Source organism: Nansenia antarctica (assembly GCF_963989245.1).
Source record: "Nansenia antarctica genome assembly, chromosome: 1".
Lineage (NCBI taxonomy): Eukaryota > Metazoa > Chordata > Actinopteri > Argentiniformes > Microstomatidae > Nansenia > Nansenia antarctica.
In genome coordinates, this window is record NC_137674.1 from 47,372,279 (window position 1) to 47,400,271 (window position 27,993).

At 48.9% G+C, this 27,993-nt stretch overlaps 1 protein-coding gene across 1 annotated transcript; it reads right to left on the reverse strand.

Moving 5' to 3' along the window:
- Positions 1–139: 139 nt before the first annotated feature.
- Positions 140–27,909, reverse strand: rpap1 (RNA polymerase II associated protein 1; the record flags this gene model as incomplete). The annotated part of the gene is made up of 24 exons (XM_080523484.1): positions 140–403; positions 5,131–5,187; positions 5,377–5,553; positions 6,044–6,818; positions 10,952–11,094; positions 11,771–11,920; positions 12,198–12,393; positions 12,642–12,751; positions 13,158–13,353; positions 14,310–14,480; positions 15,448–15,605; positions 17,846–18,016; positions 19,058–19,192; positions 19,554–19,733; positions 20,850–21,017; positions 21,223–21,324; positions 21,532–21,630; positions 22,018–22,133; positions 24,082–24,261; positions 24,646–24,816; positions 25,064–25,247; positions 26,860–26,955; positions 27,257–27,405; positions 27,711–27,909. The coding sequence occupies 24 exons, from the start codon at positions 27,907–27,909 to the stop codon at positions 251–253; spliced, it is 4,236 nt and encodes a 1,411-aa protein (XP_080379610.1). The 3' UTR covers positions 140–250.
- Between the last annotated feature and the right edge of the window lie 84 nt (positions 27,910–27,993).

The following is a 27,993-nucleotide window of genomic DNA, read 5'->3' on the forward strand; positions in this document are numbered from 1 at the left end:
GGAATGAGGAACAGTATTCTGCTCCCCAGGATTCCTCATTCCATTCCATACAACGGAGCCTGTCCTCCGATTTCTACCTCCACCAGCCTCTATTTACTATACAGTGCTATCAGATCTATGCAGGAGTCAACAAGGGTGTTCTCTTTCAGTCAGTCAATCATTCATTCTTTCATTCCTCTCTTCTCTCCGTTTCTTCTTGTTCCTCATTCCAGCTTCCTTTCATTCCTCTCCTCCCTCAGTCTATCGTTTCTCAGTCCACCTTGCGGTCGCTGCCCTCTTGGGTGCCCAGCACGCTCTCCAGCCTGCGTGCCCGGATGGGAGGCAGCTGTTCGTACGTGGTGAAGCCCAGATCAGAGCTCTGCTGCTGGGGAAGCTTGTACAGCAACAGGTGCCCTCTCAGCACCTGGATGGGAGAAAGAGACAGACAGATACACTGGTGTTAGGAGAGAAGGGGGGGGGGTGTCCTCTAAGCACCTGGAGAGTGATGGATGTCAGAAGAGGAGGAGAGGAGGAGAGGAGGAGAGGAGGAGAGGAGGAGAGGGAGAGAGAGGAAAGCAAAAGTAGAGCAGTGGTAGGATAAGAGGGCCTTGTGGAAGGAGAAAGAAGGCTAGAGATAGAGGGAGATAGAGGGTGGGAAAGGGGAAAGGAGAAAGGGAAAACTAGAAGGTAGTGGGAAGGGTAGGAGGGAAGAGATGGAGGGTGGTGAGTGGAGGTATTATTTTAAGTATTACTTAAAATAAGCAAAATTATCCGCCAACAGAACAGGAAAGTTTCACTTGCCAACAAGTAAAAGATATCTAGTCTCAAACAACTCACAGATGTCTTAAAAATAGAGGGAGAGAGCGAGAGAGAGAGAGAGAGGATTTTCAGAAAGAGACAGAGATGAGTATGGGTAGTCTCACGTCTCCATATCTATAAATCACCTTCTCACACCAGAGTGACACCACTGTTCTCAAGGCCTCACTCATTTCAAACAGCTTTACATCCCTTTGTAGCTACTTTCTGCAAAGGATTTCCCCAGGCTTTCCAAACTAGCGAACTGAGCCTGCTCTCCACCAAGTTGGGGTGGATGGCCCAGAGTGGAGAACAGAGGAGTGACACAACGCACTTAGGATATCTAAGGTGAAAGACGTAATAACACGTCATGAGTTACGTCAGCAAACAGGAGACTTAAAGGATACTGAAGGAACTTCCAGCTCTGAGTTATCCGTGTTCGCCATAACTACTAGGCTGGGCTCTGCTAACTACTAGCAATCTCTCTTTTGTGTGTGTGTGCATGCGTAGTGGCTGAGATTACTTCAACATACATGTATTGTTCCGCACACACAAAAAAGTTCTGCACGCGCAGTGGTTAAAACAACGCTGCATTCGTTCGGTACACACAAGTACTGAACCGAAAGACTCATACCGAAAATCTTCTGTCCGAATAAATGTACCGTTACACCCCTAGAAAGCAGTTCAATGCACCCATTTTTATTTTATTTTTTTAAATGAAAGGGAGATGGGACCTGTTTCAGAGGTTAAAGATCTACAATACTTAGGTGGAAAATTGGGGGACTTCCTAGGTTTCAATTAAGTAAACCATGCTGTATCAGTCAGATGGCTTGTGATAAACGGTAATAAATACATTACTCAGAAGTCCATGATCTTTGGCAATGTACTGAATGATAATATACCAGAATGTGGACTGGTCAAAAACAATATTTCTTGTGGATTCTAGCCTTTATTGTTTAGAATATCAGCCATTGCAAACTATATGCTTAGATAGAAACATCATGGCTTATCTAGTTGAGGTCCCACACCTTGGCACGGCCGCTGAGGTAGTGGAAACAGTTCAAATGACTCATAGTGTGTTCCACACATATGAAAAGTGCACAGTCTTTGTTCTGTACTGTATTTTGTCTACATGATTGCTGTTTGATGATTCCATTTGGTCATTATCTGAAGAGATGAAAAGGATAAGATGCTTGAAATAAGAAATTCTGACTTTGACAAAGCAGTTTTGTACTTGTTGTGTCTAGTTTTGTCAGTGTTGATCAAACCGCTTTATAATTCAGATAATTCTAGTTTTAAGCATCAAGTTACTCAGAACCAGTAATAAAATCTCAGTAAGAAGTTATTAAGATAATTAAGGAAAAAAAGCTTGAAACAAGTTAAATGCTCTAACATAACAACCGTCTGGTGAGAAGAAATCTTACAGACAAAAATCTTACAGACATCTTGACCAGACAAAAAACAAGCATACAGTTAGGTCCCGAAATATTTGGACAGTGACACAATTTCTATCATTTTGGCTCTTCGCCACCACAATGGATTTGAAATTAAACAATCGAGATGCAATTGAAGTGCAGACTTTCAGCTTTAATAATTAATAATAATTAATAATAATTTAATTTTGCCATTTAGCAGACGCTTTTATCCAAAGCGACTTACAATTACGAATTACAGGGACATTCCCCCTGGAGTAACTGAGGGCTAAGTGCCTTACCCAAGGGCACACTAGTAGTGGTGTGGCTTCAGGCGGGATTTGAACTCACAACCTTCCGATCACAAGTCCAACTCACTATCCACTAGACCACCACTACCACTACCCTTTAATTCAAGGGGTTGAACAAAAATATTGTATGAAACGTTTAGGAATTGCAACCATTTTATACACAGTCCTCTACTTTCAGGGGCTCAAATGTAATTGGACAAATTAACATAATTATGTAAATAATGTTAATAATTATAAGTAAAATGTTAATTTGTAATACTTTGTCGAGAATCCTTTGCAGGCAATGACTGCCTTAAGTCTGGAACCCACGGACCCCACCGAATGCTGGGTTTCCTCCTTTGTGATGCTTTGCCAGGCCTTTACTGCAGCTGTCTTCAGTTGTTGTTTGTGGGTCTTTCTGCCTTTAGTTTTGTCTTCAGCCAGTGAAATGCATGCTCGCTCGGCTTGAGATGAGGTGATTGGACTGAGCCATTGCAGAATATTCCACTTCTTTGTCATAAAACAAACTCCTGGGTTGCTTATGCAGCATGTTTTGGGTTATTGTCCATCTGTACTGTGAAGTGCCGTCCAATAAACTTGAATGTTGAATTTGGCTGAAATTTGAGCTGACAGTATATCCCTATATCCTCTGCCTCTGTCACATCATCAATAAACACTTGTGACTTAGTGCCATTGGAAGCCATGCATGCCCATGCCATCATGCTGCCTCCACTGTGTTTTACAGATGATGTGGTATGCTTCGGATCTTGAGCCCTTCCAAGCCTTCTCCATACTTTTTATCCCCATCTTTCTGGTCCAGTCTTCCATGGACGTCCGGGCCTTCTTGTGGTGCCGAACTCACCAGCACGTTCTTTTTTTCGTAGAATGTACCAAACTGTTGATTTGGCCACTCCTAATGTTCCCGCTATGTCTCTGATGGACTGTTTTTCTTTTTGCAGCCTGTTTCACTTGCATTGAGAGCTTCATTGACCGCATGTTGTGCGTTCACAGCAACAGCTTCCAAATGCAAATGCCACACTTGGAATCAACTCAGACCTTTTACCTTCTTAATTGATAAAGAAATAACAACGGACAGACAGGTCCATGAAACAGCTTTTGAGTCAATCCAATTACTTTTGGTCCCTTGAAAAATTTGAATACCCTCAAATTAAAGCTGAGAGTCTGCACTTTAAGCCCATATTCATTATATAACAGCATTTCATCTTACTTAGATTTGAATTTCTGCAGTGACAGTATTGTTGAAGGGGAGAGGAGTGGAGAGGGGGAAGAGAGGACAGACACAGAGCATCAGAGACCTCATCAGAGAGGAGAGACAGGGCATACCTCATCAGAGAGGAGAGACAGGGCATACCTCATCAGAGAGGACAGACACAGAGCATACCTCATCAGAGAGGACAGACACAGAGCATACCTCATCAGAGAGGACAGACACAGAGCATACCTCATCAGAGAGGACAGACACAGAGCATACCTCATCAGAGAGGAGAGACACAGGGCATACCTCATCAGAGAGGACAGACACAGAGCATACCTCATCAGAGGAGAGAGACACAGAGCATACCTCATCAGAGAGGACAGACACAGAGCATACCTCATCAGAGAGGACAGACACAGAGCATACCTCATCAGAGAGGACAGACACAGGGCATACCTCATCAGAGAGGACAGACACAGGGCATACCTCATCAGAGAGGACAGACACAGAGCATACCTCATCAGAGAGGACAGACACAGAGCATACCTCATCAGAGAGGACAGACACAGAGCATACCTCATCAGAGAGGAGAGACACAGAGCATACCTCATCAGAGAGGACAGACACAGAGCATACCTCATCAGAGAGGACAGACACAGAGCATACCTCATCAGAGAGGACAGACACAGAGCATACCTCATCAGAGAGGACAGACACAGAGCATACCTCATCAGAGAGGACAGACACAGGGCATACCTCATCAGAGAGGAGAGACACAGGGCATACCTCATCAGAGAGGACAGACACAGGGCATACCTCATCAGAGGACAGACACAGAGCATACCTCATCAGAGGACAGACACAGAGCATACCTCATCAGAGAGGAGAGACACAGGGCATACCTCATCAGAGAGGACAGACACAGAGCATACCTCATCAGAGGACAGACACAGAGCATACCTCATCAGAGAGGACAGACACAGAGCATACCTCATCAGAGAGGACAGACACAGGGCATACCTCATCAGAGAGGACAGACACAGAGCATACCTCATCAGAGAGGACAGACACAGAGCATACCTCATCAGAGGACAGACACAGAGCATACCTCATCAGAGAGGACAGACACAGAGCATACCTCATCAGAGAGGACAGACACAGGGCATACCTCATCAGAGAGGAGAGACACAGGGCATACCTCATCAGAGAGGACAGACACAGAGCATACCTCATCAGAGAGGAGAGACACAGAGCATACCTCATCAGAGAGGACAGACACAGAGCATACCTCATCAGAGAGGACAGACACAGAGCATACCTCATCAGAGAGGAGAGACACAGAGCATACCTCATCAGAGAGGACAGACACAGAGCATACCTCATCAGAGAGGACAGACACAGAGCATACCTCATCAGAGAAGAGAGACACAGGGCATACCTCATCAGTCAGGTAGTAGGTCTTCCTCAGCAGGCCGCGGCGAGCTGCTTCTACCTGCTGCACAGAGACAGGAGACAACCAGGTCATATAAGCAGGCCTGTGTGTGTGTGTATATTGTGTGTGTGTGTGTGTGTATGTGCTTGCGTGTGTGTACATGCTTGCGTGTGTGTGTGTACGCGTGTGTACGCATGTGTACGCGTGTGTGTACACGTGTGTGTGCGTGTGTGTGTGCGTGTGTGCTCGTACCTGTGAGGCGGCGTCCTGGGAGAAGATGAAGGTGTTGACGTGACACAGAGCCACGGCGTAGAGGACGGGGCACCAGGAGGCTCGGAGGGTCCCTGTCACCAGGGCCCGGAAGTACAGCTTCAACACAGGGAGGGAGTCCTCCGGGGGGCACGTGAACCTCTCCACTGGGATGGACAGCTAGGGAAGGGGGGGAGAGAGAGAGAGAGAGGAAGAGAGAGGGGATGAGAGAGAGGGAGGAAGAGAGAGAGAGCAAAATTAGGGAGGAACTGTGTCTCAACCTTTTCATCCAAATATCTACGGTAGAACATTTCAGAGCACCACAGCACCACCTACTGGTAGTCGACATTCAGAAGGGCAACATTCTTCCCAGTGTAACGCCGCTGTGGTCTGTAAGGTATAATCTAGTTTGTATTAGAGTAACTTCTGACATGGTGCAAGACACACTGTATCTCCGCTGAGACAGATTACAGCAGGATAGACTGGAGGCTAGGAACACACAATTCCTCCTTCCATTCCATGCATTTACAATGAGCCCCTCCTCCGATGTCTACCTCCACCTAGCCTCCCCTAAATTACAGTCCTCCTACCCAAGTGTCTGTGTGCCCTCCCCCATCAGACCCCCTCCAAACACCCCCGTCTCCCCCCCGTCCCCCCCTGTCCCTCTCACCTGCTCCAGCGACACCCCCAGGGACCTCAGCAGCCCCACGTGTTCCCCCAACACCGCCAGCCTCAAGGTGGCGCTGAACCTCCTCTGCAGCGCCAGCAGGACGAAGCAGCCGAACAGAGGGTCCCCGAACGACACCGCCTCGTACTGGGCCAGCAGGGCGCTGTACAGGTCGTGGAAGGAGGCCAGGCCCGGAGGGGGGGTGTTGAGGTCCAGGGCGTCTAGCCGGGAGGGCCTGAGGAGCAGCCGGAGGAGGGCCCAGGTCAGCCTCTGCACCGGGCGCTCCAGGAAGAGGTCGCTGGAGCACAGGAACACGCAGAGCAGGCGGGCCAACTTGGCCACGGGCAGCACGGCCGCCAGCGCCTCCTCCCTCCACGTCTCCAGCAGGAGGAGCCACTGGAGGCAGTGGGTGACCGAGCGCACGGCGCCGACGGGGAGGTCCTCCACCTGCAGGCCCCCGCCCTCCGGCGCCCCCGCCCGCTCGAAGAGGCTGACCAGCGGGAGGAAGGCCCAGTCGGCTGGCAGGGAGGGTCCCTGGAGCTCCGGCAGGAGCCGGGTGCCGACCCAGGACGTGCGGCCCAGGTGGGAGTCCCTGGAGACCAGGACCGAGGGCTCCAGGTGGGCCAGGTGGGTGAGGTAGCAGCCGCGGACCGAGGGGAGCTGGATGCACGACTCCCTGAGGAGGGGGCCCAGGGGGTGGGGGGTGGAGGGGGCGGGGCAGTCCTGGAGGCGGAGCTCGGACAGGTCGGCGGCCTCGGGGCCTCCGCTCTGGTACTCTCTGGAGGAGGAGGGGAAGGTCAAAGGTCAGCACTGGCCCTCATAGAGTCAGGCTAGGATAGCGCCTGTTACAATGATGCATACAGGACATTATCAATGTCTACATTATCATAGTGTATACATTATCATAGTGACAACATTATCATAGTGTCTACATCACACGTCAATTACAAGGCCCGACTTTTAACCCGGCCCACCAATAAATTCTGACAAACATTTGAACATGGCCCATGCAGTGGTGTTTAAATTTACATCCGTGACAATACAACATTGCAACGCAGGAGGCGCTACCACGCTCCACTGTCACGCTTTTATCAGAGAATTAATAAAGGCCAAATGAATATCGACAATTTCAAGAAAGATGTGAAACAGAATAAAACAGAGGAAAATGGGAGACAGAGGCCCGTGTGTCTCGTTTGTCAAGAGTCATTGTTGGCAATTTTCAAAGAGTATAACCTTTGGAGGCATTTTGAAACGAAGCATGAGCATTATGGAAATATGGACATGGACTGTTTCGTTGATGCACCGCTCCACTTGTGTGAAAATGTCCTGTCCAGTCGTTGTCCTGTGAATCGCTTTTATATCCAGAAAACTGAGCATCCATCCACCCCCCGGATGAATATGGAGAGGTGGGCAGTGTCCGTCCTGCTCGTACTCTCATCAGCAGCCAACGAATACGAAACAAATACCTTGGCTTTAGCTTTCAGCTGGATCTGTAAGTCGGAGGCCAGCTCATTCACCCAGCTAGCCACGGTATTTCTAAGCCATGCTGATATTTGCAAATGCCTGCTTCTTGTCGTGGCATACAACATCACATACATTTTCAATGCAATTTTGAATAAACTCTCTGTGAACCCTCTGTGAACGGCTTACATGCTGTTGCTATGTCCTCCACTATAAAGCTTGCATTCACAGCTCCCTCACACGGTCTGTTTAAGCGAGTAAACATGTTTTGTTGTGGTTGCGTTTTAATTCTTTGACTTTTTGTTGAGCTAAAAAGCACAATGCCTACTATTTTGCTTAGACTTGGCATTATAGGCCCTATTGTTGTATTCAAGTTTCCGAAGTAAGCCATACAAACAAGATACGACTTGTTGCATTGACTATTTTGACCTTGTTTGTTTTTTTGTTAACAGGGTTCCTACGGGTCCTTGAAAGTTTGTGAATTTGAGAAAAAGAAATCAAGGTCTTAAAAAGTTTTTGAAAATAGACATGGGTCATTGAAAGTGCTTGAATTCCCCGCTTGGCCCTAAGTAAGTTTAAATTTGACACCCCTGGTCTACATGATCATAGTGTCTACATGATCGTAGTGTATACATGATCATAGTGTATACATTATCATAGTGTCTACATTATCATAGTGTCTACATGATCATAGTCTCTACATTATCATAGTGTCTACATTACCAATGTCTACATTATCATAGTGTCTACATTATCATAGTGTCTACATTATCAATGTCTACATTATCATAGTGTCTACATTATCATAGTGTCTACATTATCAATGTCTACATTATCATAGTGTCTACATTATCATAGTGTCTACATTATCAGTGTCTACATTATCAATGTCTACATTATCAATGTCTACATTATCATAGTGTCTACATTATCATAGTGTCTACATTATCAATGTCTACATTATCATAGTGTCTACATTATCATAGTGTCTACATTACCAATGTCTACATTATCATAGTGTCTACATTACCAATGTCGACATTATCATAGTGTCTACATTATCAATGTCTACATTATCATAGTGTCTACATTATCATAGTGTCTACATTATCAATGTCTACATTATCAATGTCTACATTATCATAGTGTCTACATGATCATAGTGTCTACATGATCATAGTGTCTACATGATCATAGTGTCTACATTATCATAGTGTCTACATTATCATAGTGTCTACATTATCATAGTGTCTACATGATCATAGTGTCTACATGATCATAGTGTCTACATTATCATAGTGTCTACATTATCAATGTCTACATTGTCATAGTGTCTACATTATCATAGTGTCTACATTATCATAGTGTCTACATCTACCGGCACAGCTACCGCGGTGGTTAGGCACTCCGCTTCGCATCGTGCCGTTACACCCCCTAACTGTGCCGATATCCACAATATACCACGGCTCCCATTCCATAACGCTTAAGTATACATTATCAATCATGGTGTATACATTATCATAGTGTCTACATTACCAATGTCTACATTATCACAGTGTCTACATTATCATAGTGTCTACATTATCATAGTGTCTACATTATCATAGTGTCTACATTATCAATGTCTACATTATCATAGTGTCTACATTATCAGTGTCTACTACATTATCAATGTCTACATTATCATAGTGTCTAGATAGTGTCTACATTATCATAGTGTCTAGATAGTGTCTACATTATCATAGTGTCTAGATAGTGTCTACATTATCATAGTGTCTAGACAGTGTCTACATTATCATAGTGTCTACATTATCAATGTCTACATTATCATAGTGTCTACATTATCATAGTGTCTACATTACCAATGTCGACATTATCATAGTGTCTACATTATCATAGTGTCTACATTATCATAGTGTCTACATTATCATAGTGTCTACATTATCAATGTCTACATTGTCATAGTGTCTACATAATCATAGTGTCTACATTATCATAGTGTCTACATCTACCGGCACAGCTACCGCGGTGGTTAGGCACTCCGCTTCGCATCGTGCTGTTACACCCCCTAACTGTGCCGATATCCACGATATACCACGGCTCCCCTTCCATAACACTTACCGTAAGTATACATTATCATAGTGTCTACATTATCACGGCGGCCCTCCCTGGAGGACAAAGAGAATGGTGTTCACCAGAAGAAGAAGGGGGCCTTCTATGGGGAGCGGTACATCCTTCTAGTCTTTAAAATGATGCTGGAAATTATTTACAGCCCCGTCACTTCTCACCTCAACAACAACAACCCTGACAGAGGACAGACGACAGAGGGCCATTTATCACCGGCTCCCAGGAGAGGAAGCCGGTGGTGGAGGCAGACATGGGAGGACGGGGCTCGTTGGAATGAACGGAACGGAGCTAGAGGAACGCTATGGCGTTGTGGTTGACACACGTTCCTCGTTGCGTTCCGTGCATCACGACGGGTCCCGTCCTGCGATGTCTGCCTCCACCACCAGCCTCCCACTGCTGGTCGCCAGACAGCGTCCATATGTTCAGTGAGGACTCGGAGCCATCTGTTTAGTACCAGGAAAGGACTAAAGATTATATAAAACCCAAGGTTCACCAATAGGAGGCTGATGTCGTGCGACAGGGGTACTTCACATCAAAAGCTGTTAACGGTCACGACCTTTTACAACAACCTGTTTCACATGTGGAACTTTCAAAACGATTAGACGCAGACAAACGCTGAATCGAAGCAACAAGTACCGTCTGAATGTGTTTAAGGAAGATGGATGGAGGCGCTCAGGGGCCAGATGCTGAATAAACAGCCTGTCATGCGGCTCGGTTAGGAAAACGATGCCACCGCCGCAGTCCACTAAACCGCCGTCGTAAAAACCAATAATTTTTTCCGGACAGAGGATCAACCGGTTGATGTTTGATGTGCTGGGCTGGGAGACATGTGGCCGGGAGGGGAGGGGAGGGGAGGGGGGAGGGGAGGGGAGGGGAGGGAGGGGGGGGGTGAAGGGAGGGGAGGCGTCAGGAGGACTTGAGGAGGATTTCCTTTCTCAATAAAGTCTCGACATTAGTTTTTTTTTTTTAAGTGTGGAAATGTTTCATGGCATAGGAATTTGGGAAGTCAGTTTGCTCTGTTGGGAGCATATGGAGATCGACTGAAGGAGAATGGATGGTTTATAGACTAGAATAGAATAGACTCTAATAAAATATGACTAGGTTAGACTAGAATTGAATAAAAGATCAAAACTAGTCTTAAATAGATCTACATATAGAAAGACCAGTGTAGGTTGGTGGACGGATTTGATACCATTCCTCATCCCGTTCCATGCATTACAATGAGCCAGTCCTCCGATTTCTACCTCCACCAGCCTCCCCTGTTGGAGACAGACAGACAGACAGACAGACAGACAGACAGACAGACATGAATGGCAGACTCACGGTATCAGGTCCTTGTTGAAGATCATGGTGGAGATGAGTTCGTGGGCCAGATACTCACTGCCTGGCAGCAGCCAGGGCAGCATGACCAGCGCCACCTGGTGGTAGAGAGAGGCATGCTGCGCCACGCTACGGTCAACAGGGACCTGAGGACAGAGGGCACAGAGACACAGGGTTACTTACTGGACCTCATCCCACACACACACACACACACACACACAGACAGACAGACAGACAGACAGACAGATTGACACAGACAGATACACACAGACAGACACTCACAGACAGACAGACACACACAGACAGACACAGACACAGACAGACAGACAGATTTCCACAGACAGACACAGTCAGACACAGACACACACACACACACACACACACACACACACAGACAGATTTACACAGACAAACACACACACAGAGACAGACACATACAGACAGACACAGACACAGACACAGACACAGACACACACACACACACACACACACACACACACACACACACACACACACACAGTAAAGTATTAAGTAATGTAATCTATCAATATCTATCTAAAATAAACTATTTTGACAGAAATAATGTGTGAAAGAATTGTCAATCCCGGTCATGATGAGTCAGATCCAGACCTACACACCCCCACACACACACCTAGACACAGACACCCCCACACAGAACTACACACACCCCCATCCATCCATCCACCCACACACCCACCCACACACACACACACACACACACACACACACTGAAAGCAGACCGTACACTACCTAGTCTCGCTAGGCCAGACTGCCAGCTACACCCAGCAGTGAGACTCTTACCAGCCTGCATGCCAGCCTGAGCAGCAGGAACATCAGGTGGTGTTCGTGACGCAGCAGCCAGGCGCTGGAGTGTTGGGACAAAGTGGGCTTGGCCTGAACACACCCCCGCAGGTACCCCAACACTGACTCTGACAGGAGCAGTGAACTGAACTGGAGAGGGAGAGAGAGAGAGAGTGAAAAAGAAAAGAGAGATAATTATGAGATGTCACAGCAAAGATGTTGACAGAACAGCTCAACATCTTTGAAATCATTTGTGGACAAACGCAAGTAAAAAGGACAACGTTAAAGTACATCTGTTCAGCCACTAGTTGGCAGTAGTTGGGCATTACCTTCCCACCGGAGAAACACACTGCAAACAGGACCCAAGGTCCCTAATAACCAAGTAGGAATAGAAGGTTCTAATAGGTCTATCTTCCTGAGGACCTACTTTGCACGGGAGGCCTTTGTGGATGGTGGTGAGGCTGTCCAGGAGGTAGCAGAGGGCTGTGAGGAGAGGGAAGGGGGAGCTGGGAGCAGCTAGCCCCAAACGAGACCTCCATCCTGGGCAGGCCAGGCCAGGCAGGCTGGGGAGGGACTCCGGACCGGGGCGGCCGGACTGGGGGTTACACACGGCCGAGCAGGACCTGTGGGAGGGGGGGGGGCGGGGGGTGTTTAACACAGATGTAAATTCACTGACAAGAGAACTTGGGATTCTGGAGAAGAATGAATGTGACTTTGATGACGGATGAGAAGGTTCCACTCAGCAGCGAGTGTGATGTTGTCTAGTCTTTGATGTTGTCGTGAACGTGCCCGAGTGAACGAGAGCCCTGAAGAGAGGATGTCCCCCTCCAGCCATATGTACACAGTCAGGTCCTGAGAACCTGAGACTCACCTGAGGTTGTCGATGCGCCCCTGCACGGCCTCATGGGACAGCAGGGGGAGGAGCACCTGTGATGTCATCACCTCCAGGTCCTGCAGAGTCTCCACAGGTTTGAAACAGCTCTGAGAAGGACAGGTGGAGACAATAATATTAGACAATGTAGACTACCGATCTGACAGTCTCGTGTTTCCAGGGGTGAATTTGGGGGAGCGGGGGGGGGGGGGGGGGAACAGTGTGAAAGTAGACATGGAAAACCTGTTTTGAGCTGAATGCCCAGCTTCCACTAAACCCTTGTTGTCTGAGCCCAAAATACGTGTGTGTGTGTGTGTGTGTGTGTGTGTGTCTGTCTGACTGTCTGTACGTGTCTGTGTGTGTTTGTCTGTCTGTCCCTGTGTGTGTGTGTGTGTGTGTGTGTGTGTGTGTGTGTGTGTGTGTGTGTGTGTGTGTGTGTGTGTGTGTGTGCGTGCGTGCGTGCGCGTCTTTCTGTGTCTGTGTGTGTGTGTGTGTGTGTGTGTGTGTGGTGTCCACCTGGTTGGGGAGCTGGGAGTAGAAGGCCCCCAGGTAGAGCAGGTAAGCAGGCAGCAGAGTCAGACAGCTCTCTCTCTGGGCGGGGTCCTCCAGACCCCTCACACAGCCCTTCAACAGGCTCAGCAAGGTGGGCTGAAGCCCGCTCACATGACCCCACGCCACCGGGGGAGGAGGAGGACACTCGGCACCCTGGGAACTGTAGTTCGAACAGTAGATTGTTTTCCGTCAATGGAAACCAATGCAAAAACAGCTCAACGCACAGAACAACAGGAGAGATTTTTAAAACTGCAGGAGAGTTAGATTACAGAAAGGGGCTAGAAATATGACGATGGATGCACCAAGAATCTCTACAGTAGATTGTGTTTCTTAACACCAGAACAGCCGTACGTGGGATCATTTGTGAGTCCCTGTGAGTAATAATAATAATTCATTTTATTGATGGGCGCCTTTCAAGGCTCTTAAGGACACCTTACAAGACAGTTTAAAACCACATTTCAAAACATTCAAATCAACAGCAAAATGAGATAAAAACAGCAAAATCAGATATAACAACAAACAAAATACAGGAGATCAAACCAAGTAAGCCATTGTGAAAAGGTGTGTTTTAAGACTGGATTTGAAAGTGGTGAGAGTGTCAATATTGCGTATGTTAGGTGGCAGAGAGTTCCAGAGGCGGGGAGCAGAACGGCTGAAGGCTCTAGATCCCATAGTAGTCAGGCGGGCAGAAGGGATGTCAAGTTGGTTGGCAGAAGAGGATCTGAGACTACGGGAGGTGTGAGTAAGAAGGAGTATTTATTTTTGTATATCTTTGCACTTGAATTTCAGGACCCTCCTTTCATGACTTTTCCTAGATATGTGCATTCTACCACCCAGTATCCTTACATTTTCAAAATCACATCAGGATGAGCTAGTATAAAGCTATTTTGCAGGTGTCTGTGTAGGAGGCAGGCTAATTTACAAGGCGGCCAACTAGTGGTCGTTGACTCGTTGTGTGTCAATAGCAGCTTCCCATTCTAAAGACTAGGCTCTAACAGTAGGTAAAAAAGGGCACGGCTGTTCTAGTGTTAAACCTTTCCGGTTCCTTTGGATACACCAGCAACGACAGGGTAGAATCAAAGTGAAGGGGCCTTGGAGCTCCAGAGCCAGTGTTACCTGACGAGGCCAGCCTGCAGCTCCTGATGCCCGCCGGCGGTGTGCGTGACCTGGGTGAGCAGGGTGAGGAGGGCCTGGACCCTCCGGAGCTCCAGGTGCACCAGCGGGTCCGAAGGGGCCCGTGGCCGGTGGGCCGACTGACACACCTTCACCAGGACGGGGTACAGGTCTCTGAATGTGACGGAGGGAGACAAGGGGGGAAGAGAATGTCTTTTTGCTGTTGTTATGGAGGTGGTCCGTCTGTACGGTGAATATCTACACGTGTCTGACACAGAACAGAATGAAAACCGAACAAAATGTACATACGTTTCCTAACAGACACAGTAAAGGAATGGAGCTTGATGATGATTAACCTTCCCTGTGACCTAAGGTAGTTCCAACCTAGTTTCCCACACACCCTAAGGGACACATGACAGAGCGAGCGATCCCCTTGAAGCTTCAAATAAGACCTTTACATGAAAGAACAGACGTTTAGAAGACACAGCCTGGCTTGCCACGGTGTAATCTAAAACCCATCTCAAAGAGTTGGTTTTGTCTGTCATCTTAGCTATTCCCTTTGAAAGAGGTATTGGTCGGAAAAAAAAACGACCACAGCGTGCTCAGAAAACGCATCGAGGTGTTCTCCTAGGTGACTGAAACTTGTGTATGGAGGTTTGCCTGTCTATCTGGCTGGGGTAGGGGAGCCATTGTGTCATTCTGTCATGCTCGGTTGATTTGGGACTGGGAGCGAAACTGGCCTGACTGACTCACCTGCTTATGACTGGGAGTGAGAATCACTGTCTGTCTGTCTGTCTGTCTGTAGCTAACTGACACTCACATGTATATGTTGGTGTGTCTGTAGCTAACTGACACTCACATGTATATGTTGGTGTGTCTGTAGCTAACTGACACTCACAGGTATATGTTGGCGTGTCTGTAGCTAACTGACACTCACATGTACCGGTATATGTTGGTGTGTCTGTAGCTAACTGACACTCACATGTATATGTTGGTGTGTCTGTAGCTAACTGACACTCACATGTATATGTTGGTGTGTCTGTAGCTAACTGACACTCACAGGTATATGTTGGTGGCCTGTCTGTAGCTAACTGACACTCACATGTATATGTTGGTGTGTCTGTAGTTAACTGACACTCACATGTATAGGTTGGTGGCCTGTCCGTAGCTGGCTGCTACGGCCCACAGCCTGTAGGCCTCAGTGCTGACCTTCAGGGCCTCCCCCTCCTCCAGCTGCAGCTGGCTGGGCTCCGGAACCAGCAGACGGGACAGACGCTCCCGTGCCCCCAGAGAGTTCAGCTGTGGAACCACAAGCAGAGAGTTCAGCTGTGGAACCACAAGCAGAGAGTTCAGCTGTGGGACCACAAGCAGAGAGTTCAGCTGGGCAACAACAACCAACATTGTTAGGGTTCACTGAAGAGTAGGTGTTGCCATTGACACAGCTAACAGGCATCAAACAAACAAATAAAAACAGAAAACATGAAATACATTCGCTCCATCATTACTTTGTTCAATAAAAAAGGAATAATGAGATCCCTATGGATAGCAGCTTCTTCAATAGAGGGATAGAAGAACTCACCCGAGAGAATAGAATAGAATAGGTTTATTAACACAAAAATAGAACAGAATAGAAGATAAGTTATAACTTCATCAGTGGCACAGTAAACAGGTGGTTGGTATTCATTTGATAGCGTTCCTCATTCCATTCCATGCATCACAACGAGCCCCTCCTCTGGTTTCTACCTCCACCAGCCTCCCCTGCTCTAGCTACACACTCACCAGTCTACCTCCTCCAGCCTCCCCTGCTCTAGCTACACACTCACCAGTCTACCTCCTCCAGCCTCCCCTGCTCTAGCTACACACTCACCAGTCTACCTCCTCCAGCCTCCCCTGCTCTAGCTACACACTCACCAGTCTACCTCCACCAGCCTCCCCTGCTCTAGCTACACACTCACCAGTCTACCTCCACCAGCCTCCCCTGCTCTAGCTACACACTCACCAGTCTACCTCCTCCAGCCTCCCCTGCTCTAGCTACACACTCACCAGTCTACCTCCACCAGCCTCCCCTGCTCTAGCTACACACTCACCAGTCTACCTCCACCAGCCTCCCCTGCTCTAGCTACACACTCACCAGTCTACCTCCTCCAGCCTCCCCTGCTCTAGCTACACACTCACCAGTCTACCTCCTCCAGCCTCCCCTGCTCTAGCTACACACTCACCAGTCTACCTCCTCCAGCCTCCCCTGCTCTAGCTACACACTCACCAGTCTACCTCCTCCAGCCTCCCCTGCTCTAGCTACACACTCACCAGTCTACCTCCTCCAGCCTCCCCTGCTCTAGCTACACACTCACCAGTCTACCTCCACCAGCCTCCCCTGCTCTAGCTACACACTCACCAGTCTACCTCCTTCAGCCTCCCCTGCTCTAGCTACACACTCACCAGTCTACCTCCTCCAGCCTCCCCTGCTCTAGCTACACACTCACCAGTCTACCTCCTCCAGCCTCCCCTGCTCTAGCTACACACTCACCAGTCTACCTCCACCAGCCTCCCCTGCTCTAGCTACACACTCACCAGTCTACCTCCTCCAGCCTCCCCTGCTCTAGCTACACACTCACCAGTCTACCTCCACCAGCCTCCCCTGCTCTAGCTACACACTCACCAGTCTACCTCCTCCAGCCTCCCCTGCTCTAGCTACACACTCACCAGTCTACCTCCTCCAGCCTCCCCTGCTCTAGCTACACACTCACCAGTCTACCTCCACCAGCCTCCCCTGCTCTAGCTACACACTCACCAGTCTACCTCCTCCAGCCTCCCCTGCTCTAGCTACACACTCACCAGTCTACCTCCTCCAGCCTCCCCTGCTCTAGCTACACACTCACCAGTCTACCTCCTCCAGCCTCCCCTGCTCTAGCTACACACTCACCAGTCTACCTCCTCCAGCCTCCCCTGCTCTAGCTACACACTCACCAGTCTACCTCCTCCAGCCTCCCCTGCTCTAGCTACACACTCACCAGTCTACCTCCTCCAGCCTCCCCTGCTCTAGCTACACACTCACCAGTCTACCTCCTCCAGCCTCCCCTGCTCTAGCTACACACTCACCAGTCTACCTCCTCCAGCCTCCCCTGCTCTAGCTACACACTCACCAGTCTACCTCCTCCAGCCTCCCCTGCTCTAGCTACACACTCACCAGTCTACCTCCTCCAGCCTCCCCTGCTCTAGCTACACACTCACCAGTCTACCTCCTCCAGCCTCCCCTGCTCTAGCTACACACTCACCAGTCTACCTCCTCCAGCCTCCCCTGCTCTAGCTACACACTCACCAGTCTACCTCCACCAGCCTCCCCTGCTCTAGCTACACACTCACCAGTCTACCTCCACCAGCCTCCCCTGCTCTAGCTACACACTCACCAGTCTACCTCCTCCAGCCTCCCCTGCTCTAGCTACACACTCACCAGTCTACCTCCTCCAGCCTCCCCTGCTCTAGCTACACACTCACCAGTCTACCTCCTCCAGCCTCCCCTGCTCTAGCTACACACTCACCAGTCTGGCACAGGCGTGTCTGCCAGAGGTGGCCAGGACGCGCAGCAGCTTCATGGCACTGGCCAATGGCAGTCCATACACAGACTGGGGGGCGGGACAGGTGGGAGGAGCCCAAGAACAAGGAAGGAACTCTGACATCACCGTCTCCATCAGACGAGGGCAGTCCAGCACCTACAGAGACGTCAAACACACAGGTTACGCTGCTGTCAAACGGGAAGCTTCAAATTCAACAACTTTATTCATCTCACAGGCAATAAATAAAGCATAGGCAGCCCAGGACATGAATAAAACACCCTCTCTACATAACCTCCGAGCGCACAAGGACGTTCTTCCCAGGGTTTTGGAACAGCGTGGCGCTGGATTACATGATTAAAAACCCGACACGCGTTCGTTTATTCATATTAAAAAATACCAGTAAAACACAGAATTCACTGGGGAGCATCCCAACTCCCGCTTTCATTTTCGCTTTCAACGTTTATGGCTACTAAACGACTAAATATATTGTTTCATTTGCCTCGAAATGTTTACATAGTGGCGCCGAAAAGTTCACAGCATGGCACAGCACCACTCTTCTGTTCTTTGTGGGCAACCCTGCTTCGCATACATTTACATACACAAATACAGCGTTCTGGTGTGTGAGCTCAGATCCAGTCCTAGCTAAGACGGGCTCAGTGAGGGTATAATGTCTGTCTATGGAGAGGGCAGGCACAGTGAGGGGTATAATGTCTGTCTATGGAGAGGGCAGGCACAGTGAGGGGTATAATGTCTGTCTATGGAGAGGGCAGGCACAGTGAGGGGTATAATGTCTGTCTATGGAGAGGGCAGGTACAGTGAGGGGTATAATCTCTGTCTATGGAGAGGGCAGGTACAGTGAGGGGTATAATGTCTGTCTGGAGAGGGCAGGTGAGGGGTATAATGTCTGTCTATGGAGAGGGCAGGTGAGGGTATAATGTCTGTCTATGGAGAGGGCAGGTGAGGGTATAATGTCTGTATGGAGAGGGCAGGTGAGGGGTATAATGTCTGTATGGAGAGGGCAGGTGAGGGGTATAATGTCTGTCTGGAGAGGGCAGGTGAGGGGTATAATGTCTGTCTGGAGAGGGCAGGTGAGGGTATAATGTCTGTCTGGAGAGGGCAGGTGAGGGGTATAATGTCTGTCTGGAGAGGGCAGGTGAGGGTATAATGTGGGCCGGCCCAGCCCGTACAGGAGGTTACCTGGGTGGCGGCGGAGGAGGAGTGGCGGGCGATGCGGGTGAGAACCTCCAGCAGGTCGTGGACTGCCCGGGGCGAGGGCCGGACCACCTCCAGGATGTAGCGCAGCCGGGGGAGCAGCTTCATCCTCAGGAGACCCTGCGGCCGGGGGGGCACAACTGATTAACACAACGCTGGGGGGTGATAAGGTACACTATAAAAAATAAAACAAATCTCTGAGGATTTTTTCCAGCACCTTGTTGAATCTATGCCATGAAGAATTAAGGCAGTTCTGAAGGCAAAAAGGGGGTCTAACCCGGTACTAGGGTTACTAGGGTTGGTGTACCTAATGAAGTGGCCGGCGAGTGTACGTTCATTCATCCTTTCATCCGTTTACTCTTTCCTTCGTTCTTTTATTCAATGATTCGTTCGTTCGTTTCATCATAACATACATTTGTCACGAATTACCCCTCCACAGACCATGAAAAAAAACGGGGGGGGGGGGGAGAAAAGACATTACCTTGACGACATCATCCCTTGCTACGTCGTGATCCGTCTTCTTCTCCTCCTTCTCCTTGGCCGTCTCTCTCATGATGTCAGGCAGCCCCTCGTCCTCCTCATCCCCCTCTTCCTGAGTGGAGGGCAGCAGAGGGAAGCAGGCCAGGCCCTGGAACCACGACACCGTGCTGTCCACACACTCCTGACAAGCACACAGAGAGAGAGAGACATGGAGGGAGGATGGGAGGGAGACATGGAGGGAGGACGGGGGAGAGACAGAGAGACAGGGAAATAGTGAGAGACAGCCAGGGAGACAGACAGCCAGGGAGACAGGGAGAGACAGGGGGACAGACAGCCAGGGAGACAGAGAGAGACAGGGGGACAGACAGCCAGGGAGACAGAGAGAGACAGGGGGACAGGGAGAGACAGGGGGACAGACAGCCAGGGAGACAGAGAGAGACAGGGGGACAGACAGCCAGGGAGACAGAGAGAGACAGGGGGACAGGGAGAGACAGGGGGACAGACAGCCAGGGAGACGGAGAGAGACGGGGGGACAGGGAGAGACAGGGTGAGACAGGGGGACAGACAGCCAGGGAGACAGAGAGAGAGAGGGGGACAGGGAGAGACAGGGAGACAGACAGCCAGGGAGACAGAGAGAGAGAGGGGGACAGAGAGAGACAGGGGGACAGACAGCCAGGGAGACAGAGAGAGACAGGGGGACAGGGAGAGACAGGGGGACAGACAGCCAGGGAGACAGAGAGAGACAGGGGGACAGACAGCCAGGGAGACAGAGAGAGACAGGGGGACAGGGAGAGACAGGGGGACAGACAGCCAGGGAGACGGAGAGAGACGGGGGGACAGGGAGAGACAGGGTGAGACAGGGGGACAGACAGCCAGGGAGACAGAGAGAGAGAGGGGGACAGGGAGAGACAGGGAGACAGACAGCCAGGGAGACAGAGAGAGAGAGGGGGACAGGGAGAGACAGGGGGACAGACAGTCAGGGAGACAGAGAGAGAGAGGGGGACAGGGAGAGACAGGGGGACAGACAGCCAGGGAGACAGAGAGAGAGGGGGACAGGGAGAGACAGGGAGACAGACAGCCAGGGAGACAGACAGCCAGGGAGACAGACAGCCAGGGAGACAGAGAGAGACAGGGGGGTTAGAGGTTAGCCAAACTGGGGTACAAGTGATTACAGCCGCCTGTGTCTTGATCCCAAATCATCCTCTCATCCCTTAGGAGCTGGCGATTCCAGTAAACCTGTAAGAGGATAAAGTCAACTTAGAACCGTGTGTGTGTGTGTGAATCCCCTGGGCCTCACCTCGTCGTCTGAGGAGACCAGGAGCGCTCTGAGCGCGTGCACCGCCGCCGACATCCCTCCCTCCACGCTATCATCCAATGAGAAGCGGAGCAGGAAGAGGAGGCCGGCATCCAGCAGGGTGGACACCACACTTCCCCTGAGAGCAGAGGCATAGTCCCCTGTACGGGCCTACGGATGGGGGGGGGGGGGGGGGGGGGGTGGGGGAGAGCACAGAGAGGGGTCTTCAAAGTGAACATGGGTTTAACTGACTTGTGATGAAGACACCAACATAGATATATACCTGTATTGTATTGTATTGTATTGTATTGTATTGTATTGTATTGTATTGTATTGTATTGTATTTGTGTTGTATTGTATTATAATGTATCGTAACCTTGGTGAGGATGTGTGCCAGAGTGTTGAGGGCCAGACTCCTCTGCTGAATCAGCTGACTACGAGACAGAAGAAAGAGCTCCTGGAGAGAGTAGCCTGCCAGCTGGACGAGAACAGGAGAGGAGAGGAGAGGAGAGGAGAGGAGAGGAGAGGAGAGGAGAGGAGAGGAGAGGAGAGGGGGATCAACAGGTCACATTCACTCCTGCAGCCAACAAGCAGCTCGATCCCCCCCCGCTCCATCAGGTGTGCTCGTTTAGGGCTAAAGCACTCGTGAAGACGGGGGGGGGGGGGTCCGGTGCTCTCTACTGACCTCTGGCTCCTCTCCGTGGTGGTGCAGGCCCAGGTGGGTGGGCAGATCCTCCGTGGGCGGGATCAGAGTCCCGGCGAAGTCAAAGCGAGCCTGCATGGCCTATCAGAGCAGAGACACAACACGAGGTTTATCATTTCATCGGACGAGATTTCGTGTTCCTGTGTCTGTGAAGAGGGGGGGGGGGCGTTGTTGTGTTTGGATGTTGGGAATTGAGTGTGGTGGGCACTTGAAGGCTGAGTCACGAGTTTTTGACGTAGGGGGGGTGGGGGTTTCACGTAACATTTAAGGGCCCGGTTGTTGTGACTGTTGCTATGCTAGTTGTGAGTAGAGAATAAAACGCAGACACTCTGTGTTTTCACTGTAACCAAAGTCTCTGTTCTCTCCGACTCTGACAACACTGTCCTGTAACAGACCCTCAAACTGCCATCCTTCAGGGTTTTAGACTCCCTCTGGGCCGGGGTCGACACTGATGCCATGGCAACGTACCATCTTGGTGCCCTTCCTCCGGGGGGCGGGCAGGTCTCTGATCCAGTCCAGCTTCTCAGGCTCCAGCTTGTCCATGTGGACCCAGTCCTTCTGGGGCCGGACCGGAAGATCCTCCTCTGGAGGGAGACAAGACAACTCATCATCAGTACCCTCATCCATTCATTAGTTCATTAGTTCATTCATTCATTCATCCATTCATTAGTTCATTCATTCATTCATTCATTAGTTAATTAGTTAATTCATTAGTTCATTCGTCCATTCATTAGTTCATTCATCCATTCATTAGTTCATAGTTCATTCATTAGTTCATTAGTTCATTCATTCATTCATTCCTTAGTTCATTCATTAGTTAATTTACTAATTAATTCATTCATTTGTTTGTTCATTAATTTATTAGTTCATTCATTCATTAGTTCATTCATTAATTTGTTTGTTTGTTAATTTATTAGTTCATTCATTGATTGATTTGATTCACTCGTTCATTAATTCCCTTATTGGGCAGGGATCATGTACACCCTAAGTATAGTAATGCACCAGTCAGCTTGCTTCGATCTGCGGTCTCTGCGTAGAAAAACATAAAACATCATGACAGCTCATTTGCAGTAAAACGATTCGTAAAAATACTCAACAAGTTCCCTGAGAAAGCAAACAAAGGATCTTAAGAGCCCAATTATGAGCCCCAAGTGTAGGATGGAAACCCAAATCTCTCCTCTCAGGCTTCTGGGGGACTCTTAATCCCCTCAGCTACATCAGGTCTGAACACTCCTCTCTAATCACTCTAATGAGGAATAAAAGCAGAGCAGGCAGTGCTGACTGAGACGCTGTCTGTTCTGATACTGCAGTCAGGCACCGCGTGCGTGAACACACACGCGCGAACACACACACACACACACACACACACACACACACGCACGTACAGTGGTACAGAAGCTACAAGCGCACAAAAACACAAACATCCCCCGCCCCCCCCCCCACCCACCCACACACACACACACACACACACACACACACACACACAGTGGTCCAGCAGCCATCACACCACCATTACTCTTTGACACGCTGACTCTGTTTATCCAGTATGTCCTGAGCTGTCCCTACCATCTCCATTACCCAGAGTGGATCTGGGCCAGGCCCAGGTTCTGGTTCTGGTTTTGGCTCTGGCTCTGGCTTGGCTGGCTCTCTGCTAATCAGACAGAGTGAGATCGATGACCAGCTCTGGTATTCTAGTCACGAAGCCCAGGCCAGGCCTTCTTATTCTGCAATACCATATTAGTTATGTGATTAGAAGGGAGGAGGGAGGGGCAGGGTTGGCATGATTGTGCAGACTAGGCAAGCTTGGGCTGCGGTCCGATACTCTAACTTAGAGTGTACCGTAGTCTCCCAAGTGTTCAGTCGTTCATGCCCTCACAGGGAGTGTTCAGTCATTCATGCTAGGGCTGGGTTAAAAAAATCGATTTCCCGATTCTGAATCGATCTAATGAGCGATTATCGATTCATAAATCCCGAGATTGATCTTTCATGTTTTTTTTTGTTTTTTTTTCTGCTTGCAGCTTCAACCCGCAACGAGATCTCGTTTTGTCCTGCTCATCTCTATCGTCATAATTTTTACATCCAAAATGCACCCAGACATCTGCCTTTAAGCCTGGTCGTTGCGTGAGATATGATAAATTCTTGTAGCGCGAGATCTCGTTGCGGGTTGAAGCTGCAAGCAGAAGAAAAACTTTTTTTTTTTTGAAAGATCGATCTCGGGATTTATGAATCGATAATCGCTCATTAGATCGATTCAGAATCGGGAAATCGATTTTTTTAACCCAGCCCTAGTTCATGCCCTCACAGGGAGTGTTCAGTCGTTCATGCCCTCACAGGGAGTGTTCAGTCGTTCAAGCCCTCACAGGGAGGTAAAGAGGAAGAGTGAAGCTCCCTTTAGTCGTGCTTAAAGTTATCCAATGTTTCTAGATCCGTGAGTGAGTGCACACTGGGAGAAGTGGAATGTTGGACCTCAGCGCTACCTACACACGAACACACACACACACACACACACACACAAACCTGTGATTGGCTGGGGCTCCTCCTCTTCCTCCCTCTTCATCTCCACCTCCAGAGGATCCGGCCCTGGCCTCATGGTGTCTGTCTCTGTGGTGATGTTCTGGGTGGAGGCCGGGGTGGAGGCTGGGGTGGAGGCCGGGGGGAAGGCTGGGGCGTTCTGTTGTTTGCGGAACTTGACAAAGCTGACGAGGCGGGGATCTGAGAGGCAGAAATCCAGGCCATCACACTCATGTCATACCATTTACCAACACAGAGCGACACTCTACCAGCTAATAAAGCCACCTCAAATGTAGTTCTGTATCTTTTCTGAGATGGTGTATTGTTTTATTAAGAAGCCTGCTTGTACCAGTTCACCTGACAAATAAGCTTTGATTCCTCCTGGTTTATATAAGTAAGGATTTGTGTGTGTGTGTGTGTGTGTGTGTCTTTTTTTTCATCAACTATTCATTTAGTTTTATTGAGAAGGCTTGAGGAATGAAACCAGATCTAATACATTGTGTATGGAAAAAGAGAGACAATCTTGTGTGTAATTCTCAACCAAAGCGTTATGGTGAGAAAGGCGCATTGGTGATCCTCTAGTACCTAGCTGGGCCAGCAGCTTCTGCTGCTCCTCCAGGATCTGGGTCTGGGACATGGACTGGAGCATGGCCTGGTTCTCCTGGTGGATCCTCATGGTCTCTACCGTACTGCCTGGCCCCCCCAGACCCTGCCCTGAGACCAGCCTGGGACCCCCCGCTGCTGCACTACTGCTGCCTTGGAGGAGAGGAGTGGAGGAGGAAGGGGGGGGAGAGACAGAGAGAGAGAGAGAGAGAGAGAGAGAGAGAGAGAGAGAGAGAGAGAGAGAGAGAGAGAGAGAGAGAGAGAGAGAGAGAGAGAGAGAGAGAGAGAGAGAGAGAGAGAGAGGGCAGTAGTCAATTCAGTGAACGGCTGCTTTGGCCCTAGAAGTAGATAGGCCTACATTTGCCCTTTATGAAATGATCGCATTCTAGTTGATACTTACTGTCAGAGGTAGAGGGCAGCTGATCCATCTCCATAGCAGACTCAGGAGGGAGGTTAAGCAGCTTGTGTCCAGGTGTCTGACCTCTAGCTGCTGCAGAGTGTAATGGTGACTCCCCTTCTTTCTGTCTCTGAGCTGAGATCTGACGGGCAAAGAGGCTCATTTTCCCACCAGACGGAAACTGCACCTGCACATAGGGAGAACATTTCAAACACAGACGCAATACAATGCTCTTTACAGTGTCCACAAAAACAGTAAATTAAATAAAACCAAATAAAACAATGAAAATACACCCAGAACTTGTGGAGATTCATTCTGTGTTCACGGTTTACCTTCTGGTAAAATAAAACATCCTTTTTTGCAAAGCCGTCAACATCTAAAATAGCAATATAATTTCTTGAGTTCTCCAATGAATTAAGCTTCGTGCACACCGCGAACCGTGACCCACCGTTCTGACGCAACCTGGTGGGATGGGCTTGACGCATGTCGCATGCGATGCAGACGCAACATGTGTGCACAGCGGGGGAAGTTTGAACAAAAAGTGTTAACAATGGAGGAGCAATTGATTCTTGCCGTCTCTGGCCAACCAAACGTTTGATACAGCTACATGCTGATACAGCTACATGTTGATACATATGTAAGGTGAATAGTGAGTTAACATGTTTATTAGTTGTATCCCTTCCTTGTTGTAAAACGTGTTGTTGTTCGCAATGCTATGCTATTGTTATGCTATGTTGTGCTATGAATGGTGTACTAGTTTTCACTGAATAAATCGCGATTTCTTTCAAAGAAGGTAGCAGGTGTGTTTATGTCCATGTCAAGGGGGAGGTACGACTTGTATGACAGTAGTGTGATTAGGACATAAGTTGAGGATATTAGTGTAGTTGTACTTTAGCCTGTGGAGACGCGATAGCATTAGCTTCACACGGATTTAACATTAACAGTAGTCATAGACACTTGTAGTAGTAGTAGTAGTTGTTGTATAAGGTGAATAGTGTGTTAACATGTTTATTAGTTGTATCCCTTCCTTGTTGTAAAACGTGTTGTTGTTGAACATGTCTGTGACTGAGATAGACTAGATACTACGGAGGATGTTATCATAGTGTCTGTGATGCTAACGGCGCCATCTTTGCTAGCCTGTGGAGACGCTATGATAGCATTAGCTCCACACGGATTTAACATGAACAGTAGTAGACTACACTTGTAGTAGTAGTAGTAGTAGTAGTTGTATAAGGTGAATAGTGACTGGTTATTCAGTACCCAGTCTGGAGACTAGATAGAAAATGAGCTCCTACGTGGGTAACATCATCTCTTATAAGCCCAGGATACATGATAGCCTTTAGCTAGGCTAGCGAAGTTTCCCACAGAAGTGGGGGAAGAAACGTCAGATTAGATATATAAACTGGTTATTTTGATAAACCGGATACATTTTGTGAATATATATGGTTACTTTCTCGCCTGAAAACATATAAAAACTTCATAAAATGACATATTAACACTTGTAGAGCCAAATTAAAGATTTTCGCCAATGGCGGATTTTACATCTAAAGGCGAAACCTCTGGTCAAGAAACTACTTCCGGTTGTTTTGACGGACCCAACGCAACGCAAAAGCTGAAATATTTTGACTGATTACCGCACCCTGACGGACAAGAAACGCAATGCAGAGCAACGCAACGGATCAACGCAACTGCCCCATTGAGATGAATGACTTCCGGTGCAACGCAATGACCTGGTGTGCACGAAGCTTTAGGCTAACTAAAGCTTCATAACAGAAAGTGAGTGGTAATTGGGTCCTTACCTGGCTCTCAATGTCAGGGCCACGGTGGAGTACTTTAGGGAAAGCAGTGCCTGTGAAGGTTGGTGTGGAGACTGAGGTAGAGCTGGTGTCCCTCTCCTACAGGAGGGCCACACAGAGGAGAAGAGGGGAATTTCAACTTGAGATAAAGACGTGGCTCTTGGTCTTCCTGGGGAACACACAGGGTTGCACATTTTTGTTCCAGCCCAGCACTAAATCACCTGACTCAAGTAATCAATCAGGCTTTTTCATCAGTTGAAGGTATCTTACTGAGTGCTGGTCTAGAACAAAAATGTGCACACCCTGAGCTGAGTGTCTCCACCCTGTAGACTGGGGTTGAGGAACAGTGGGCTAGATGATGGAGGAAGTATGACCATAGATAATCTCTGGTGTGACTCACAATGATCTTGGAGAGCACAGCGCTGACGTGAGTGTCGTGTGTGTCCAGCCTCTCTGCTGGGTCCTCGTCCTCGAAGCGGACGCGCTGCGCTTTGAAGCGAGACTTCTTAGGGGGAGCTGGGGTCAGAGTGGGCATCTCGTCCGGGAGATCTGAAGCGAAAGATGAACAGCGTCATGTTATCCACCTGCAGATTTTGCTCAGGCTCCATGCCAGCGGAGAATGGTGGAGGTAGAAATCAGAGGAATCATTCTACATTACAATCCATGCATTACACTGAGCCCATCCTCTGATTTCTACCACCAGCCTCCGCTGCTCCATACACAATCCACTAGCCACATATTGAGGTGTCTAGGTAAAAGATCTAGAATGGCACAGAGACGTCATATACTTCTTCTTTTTCCTGTAAAAGGCATTGTATTGAAATGTGCCACATTAATACAGTTTGTTTCAGAACCTGGCATGGTGATGACATCTCTCTGTCCTGCGGGAGGGCCCTCCGAGTCTCCCACTCCGCCTCCCAGCTCTCCTCTCCTCTTGTCGGGGCGCCGGACCACATTGACGGTGGAGGGGATCCCTGAGGCAAGGAACTTCTCCTGCTCACGGAGGAGGTCCGCCTCCGAGTCGGTGGGCTTGGGACGCCGCAACGGCAACATCCCTGTACAGACGGTCAATCACGTTCATGCTGTATTCAATAACAATATTCCATGGCAATGTATTTCATAAAACAACACACTGAA